General features: G+C 49.1%; 1 protein-coding gene across 1 annotated transcript; it reads left to right on the plus strand.

The window, feature by feature from the left end:
- The first annotated feature begins 865 nt into the window (after positions 1–865).
- On the plus strand, positions 866–2,383 carry LOC308146430 (potassium voltage-gated channel subfamily A member 3). The gene has a single exon (XM_080518233.1). The coding sequence runs from the start codon at positions 878–880 to the stop codon at positions 2,291–2,293; it is 1,416 nt and encodes a 471-aa protein (XP_080374359.1). The 5' UTR covers positions 866–877; the 3' UTR covers positions 2,294–2,383.
- Positions 2,384–6,079: the final 3,696 nt, after the last annotated feature.

Consider the following 6,079-nt stretch of genomic DNA (forward strand, 5'->3'; position numbering starts at 1 on the left):
TGCGAAATAAATAAAGAGGCTCCATGTGCGTGAGCTGCTCGCGCGCGCGATTGCCCGCTCCTTTTGCGTGCGGACACAGCTCACGCGCCCGAGGAGGGTGAACGTGACATTGCTGGAGCCCCATGTCCCCCCCCCCCCCCCCCCCCCAAATCCCCTGTTTGTGTGTTTTGGATGGATGCGCACAGGGAGGCTGAGCTACAGGTTTTCAGTCAGGATCAAATTCCGAGCGTCAAAATAGCAAGAAAATCGATGCATGAATGGCAAAATAAATAAATAAATACATACATATTAACAAACGCAGGAACCTTCGAGCCTCTTTTTATTCATTTGGGGGGTGAACAACGCGTCGCGTGACGTCACAGACACCCCGGCTTTAACCTTGAGACAACAGGTCCATTACGCACGGCGCCTTGTGCACGCGGACTCTCCAAATTGCAGTGCACGGCGGGAGTGTGAGGCGCGTGGGTCACACACCGGAGCTGGAGTGCGTGTGCGCGCGCGTGTGTGTTTTTTTGTTTGCCCTCTCAGTGATCCAACGAACACACACACACAGAGACACACACACACACGTCAGCTCGGGGAGGGCGAAGCCTGCTTCAAATGCGCGGAGCGTAACGGAGCAGACAGACTACCGAGCGGCGGCCGGCGGGGAAGGTGAACGGGACGCGGCCGCGGGAGGAGGCGGCAGAGCCAACATGCCAGCGGTTGCGGCTCAGCCGTGACACGACGGTGAAACACGCGCGCGGGGAGGGGGGGGAAGAGACGCTCCAAAACACGCGAAGAGGAGGAGGAGGAGGAGGGGAGGGGGGGCAGGTGAGCAGGTGAGGAGAGGACCGGAGGCGCGGGACCCGGTGCGAGGGGTGTGTGGGGGGCAACGATGACCGTGGTGCCCGGGGAGAACCTGGATGAGACTGTGGCGCTGGCCGCGTACGACCCGGAGCGCGGGGTCTCCGACAACCAGGACTGCTGCGAGCGCGTGGTCATCAACATCTCGGGGCTGCGCTTCGAGACGCAGCTCAGGACGCTCGCCCAGTTCCCCGGCACGCTGCTGGGGGACCCGCGCAAGAGGATGCGCTTCTTCGACCCGCTGCGCAACGAGTACTTCTTCGACCGGAACCGACCCAGCTTCGACGCCATCCTCTATTACTACCAGTCCGGGGGGCGGCTGCGCAGACCCGTCAACGTGCCCGTGGACATCTTCATGGAGGAGATCAAATTCTACCAACTCGGAGAGGAGGTGATCGAGAATTTCAAGGAGGACGAAGGTTTCATCAAGGAGGAGGAGCGGCCGCTGCCGGAGCACGAGTTCCAGCGGCAGGTCTGGCTCCTCTTCGAGTACCCGGAAAGCTCCGGACCCGCGCGGGGAATCGCCATCGTGTCCGTGCTGGTCATCCTCATCTCCATCGTCATCTTCTGCCTGGAGACTTTGCCGGAGTTCCGTGAGGAGCCCCGGACCTACTTGGAGCACATCTTGTTGAATGGGACGGCGCGCGCCCGGGACAAGCCGAACCCGTTCACGGACCCGTTCTTCATCGTGGAGACGCTGTGCATCATCTGGTTCTCCTTCGAGCTGCTCGTGCGCTTCCTGGCGTGTCCGAGCAAAGCCGCTTTCTTCAAGAACATCATGAACACCATTGACATCGTGGCCATCATGCCGTACTTCATCACCCTGGGTCTCGAGCTGGCGGAGCACCAGGGCAACGGACAGCAGGCCATGTCCCTGGCCATCCTACGGGTTATCCGCCTGGTGCGGGTCTTCCGGATCTTCAAGCTCTCGCGCCACTCCAAAGGTCTGCAGATCCTCGGGAAGACGCTGCAGGCCAGCATGCGCGAGCTCGGCCTGCTCATCTTCTTCCTCTTCATCGGGGTCATCCTCTTCTCCAGCGCCGTCTACTTCGCGGAGACCGACGCCCCGGAATCGGGCTTCAGAAGCATCCCGCACGCCTTCTGGTGGGCTGTGGTTTCCATGACGACGGTGGGATACGGAGACATGTGCCCGGTGACCATCGGCGGGAAGATCGTGGGCTCGCTGTGCGCCATCGCGGGCGTGCTGACCATCGCGCTGCCGGTGCCGGTCATCGTGTCCAACTTCAACTACTTCTACCACCGCGAGACGGAGCACGAGGAGCAGCTCCAGTACACGCACGTGACGTGCGGGCAGCCGCAGCTGTTTGAGGACTTCCGGAGCGAGAGCGGAGCCTCCATCTCCAAGTCGGAGTTCCCGGACAGCGATGACGCGGACTCCGTCAAATACACCAACTGCAGCCCGCACAGAGCGCACACCGACGTGTGAGGTGCACCGGGGGCCGCAACCGGGGGCCGCAACCGGGGGCCTCCCGTTTCCTCACACTGACGACAGTCTTCCAGGAGCGAGAAGCACTTTACCTCCGCTACGAGTCTGCAGCTGGACGCAAACTTCCAGACTGACGCACAAGAGCCTGACCGTCCACGGGAGGCTTCAAACATTCACACACACACACACACACACACACACACACACACACACACACACACACACACACACACACACACACACACACACACACACACACACACACACACACACACACACACACACACACACACACACACACACACACACACACACACACACAACCAGAACCGAGCCAAACCTTCCATTGCTCACTTTACTGATTTGGACTTAATTCGAGAAAAAAAAACAAAACAAACATGCTAAATTGGGAAAATTTGATCCTTGTGAATCAAACTAGTAACTTTTTTCATCAAACATCACAGAGCTGTAATGTTTGTATTTGACTTAAATTAGATGAATGGAAAGAAAAATCAGGAATCCTGACTTAGAGAAAACCAATTACGCACTCAATTATTTTATTATGAACTCATCTGCCTGTTGATTTCTACATAAATCAACGGTTTGACCTTGACCAAAAACCAAAACAACACCAGTAAACTGCTTGACGCCTCATTTTCTGACCAATCCTCCAAAATTCCTTGAGGATTATTATCTTAAAAGAATATCTAGTTCAAAAGTTCAAAAGATGACCAAAATGTATATAACGATGAACTATTGTCATTGAGTTTAGTGTCTATGTACATGAATTCATAATGAAAAGACTGTTTATTTCTCAGTGGACTAATTTGGGTTTCAAAAAGCTTAAAATCGTCTAAAATATCTTGTTTTTTTGTTCCGTTTATGGTCCTCAAAGAAAAATATTCTCATATTTGTGATGGAGAAACGTTTTAAATTGAGTTCATTTTACTTCAAAATGTCTGAAAAATAGTGAATTACAAATCAAGTGAATTAAAAAAGTACACGTTTGTGCTCTCTCAAGATCTTTTAATCGATTAATCGACTCCGTCTGAAACTCTGTTATTACAGTTGAATCATTAAAGCTCCTGCGCCCCCGTGCGCCAGAGTGGGGGCACTGCAGCCGGCGGAGGCAGTTTCCATGGCAACCTGTCAGCCTATTCTCTGTGCACACGCGAATCATTTCTTCACCTTAACCGATAAGAGATCAAGTTGTGGTAGAGTGAATAGAAATGAAAACAATAGAACTAATGTAATAGTGTAAATGTTGATATTGAGTAAAAAAAAAAAAAGAAACGTGTAAACATCTTACTGCCTTAAATAGTCAAATTGAGTGGATGTATTAAACATTAAGTGTACAAATTAAACGTGAATTAACTGGAACATTTAAGTTCATAAAGACATTTAATTGTATGGAAGCATATAAAACGCCCCCCAAAAAGTTCTTTTTAAATTCCTATTAAAAAAAAAAGTGCAAATTTAATTTCCCAGTTTGATAGTGAGAAGAAAAAAAAACGTCTTTGCTCGTTGTGGAATTTAGTTTGACCATGTAATGGTTCATAAGTGAAGAAATCAAAAGAGAACAAATACAATTTTTTTTAAAAAGTTGTAGAAAGTAATAAAATGAACATTTAGCACCACAACCATCAGATAGGGATTCATTCAAAACTGATTTTTTTGAGATGAAACCATGATGAGGAGTGATGGACTTCCTCCTCTCACCTTCACGCTGTGGACCAATCGGGGGAGGAACCGGAAGTGGGAGGTGGAGAACACCCTGCGTCCTGAAACGGCATCCGCACATAGGTGAGTCTGCAGAAACCACACCCAGCGCCTCCTCAACAGACCACACAAACTGACTAAGAATAAGAGGATTTATTATTAATTTATTTGCGACATGAAATTGTACATTAAATCCACAAAGCCTGAATACTGGGAGTCTGTTTACGTGACAGTGGAGGTCAGAGCCACTGGAAACAATATTTCTAAAAGGGCTGAAACACTGCGTCGATGGACAATAACGGAGTGTCATGACGAACAGTCCATTTTCTCCTGGGACTTATTGAGAGTAATCTCATTTTGTCTTACTCGCCTTTTTAAATGTTGACAGCATATTCTAAGTATGGATGTCTTGTTTCATTAAAAAAACCAAAAACAACACCCAACATGCTTTATCGTTTTCAGCATTTCTGCCGTTGATGTCTTTTTAAAGCGACTGAACGCAACACGCCATGAAGCCACTCTTGAACAACAACAGTTCCCCAAAGTCTATACTTCTAGCAGGAAGTGATAGTTTACCTCGCTAAATGCCCAGCATGCTATGAAACGCATATTATTATACATGAGTACATCTGAGTTTTAATTTAATTTCCGTTTTAAAATCCTGCAGGAATTTCATTTACTCCTCAATTAAAATTGTTTAAAAAACAAACAACTGAAATAACAAAGAGGAGTATGCAGTACCAATGAGCGCCAGCAGGGGGCCTGCACTGCCCGCTTATCTCATCACATGAGGAGTTCATCTTCCATCTTCTTCTGCACCTCTTTATCCAGCACGCACACACACACACACACACACACACACACACACACACACACACACACACACACACACACACACACACACACACACACACACACACACACACACACACACACACACACACACACACACACACACACACACACACACACACACACACACACACAGTTCCTCTACTGAGCTCGTTCTCTGTGTCTGTGTTTCAGAAGAACAACTCCTTTGGAATACCATTTTTCCTCCTCCTCCTCCTCTTCCTCCTCCTGGATGGTCGGAGCGACATTTTGGTTGTACCTGAACCGGGCTGCTGAGAAACTGTGGGAATGGAACCATGGCTCATGGTTGTGGACTGAAGTAGTGAGTCAGTGTGTTTAGTTGTGTATCAGAAAAGAAAAGAAAAGAAAAAAAAGAAAAGAAAAGAGGAGGACCAGCAGCTCCTCACTCTTCATCTAAATGCTGTAATTCTGTTTAATCAGGAACATCTACCTCACAAACACACACATACTCCAACAGGGAGAGAGACCGCCATCCCTCATCCGTCAACATGTCGAGTCAGCAAATAGAAGTAGAGAAAGAAAAAAACAATCTATTCACGTGGGCAATATGAGCTGAAACTCTTTGAGCATTTTGTGAATTTATTTTTTTGAGCAATCCTGATCACTCAATGCCAATAATGAGAAACAATACGAATTAATAATGTCAAATAATCGTCCTGTGTTTGACCTCGCTGGTTCATTAGTGTGGATAAGCAGCAGGGGGCGCCGACCCTCATGCTCGTGAACTCCAGTTTGTAACTGTCGTGTCCCCGTGGTGCAGTGGTCGGCTCCGTCATCAGCCTCGCGTCTCCGTGTCACTTTTACTGCGTTTTGTCACCCGCCTGCTCTCTGTGTCTGTGTCCGTGGTGGTGGTGGGGGGGGGGGTTGCTGGTGGTGGGCTCGGCCTTATAAACGGAGCTGGATGGTGCCTTATTCACAGTGTGAACTGTGTCCAGTCTGAGAGCAGCTCATCGCCATAGACATACATCATGTAGAGTGTTGAATGTCAAGTTCAGTCTTCCTGTTCGAGTGACGACTCGGAGAAGCCCAAACCATTTTTTTTTCAAAATGTTATTTTCATTATTCGTTTAAGGCAGGGGTGTCAAACGTTCGGCCCGCAGAACGACCCGATCCGGCCCTGTGAGAAACACTTAACTGCAATACGTTGATTTGACCACCAGGGGCACACTTTAGCCCGCATTGTGTGGCGAATCA

This window comes from Blennius ocellaris (assembly GCF_963422515.1).
Source record: "Blennius ocellaris genome assembly, chromosome: 22".
Classification (NCBI taxonomy): Eukaryota; Metazoa; Chordata; class Actinopteri; order Blenniiformes; family Blenniidae; genus Blennius; species Blennius ocellaris.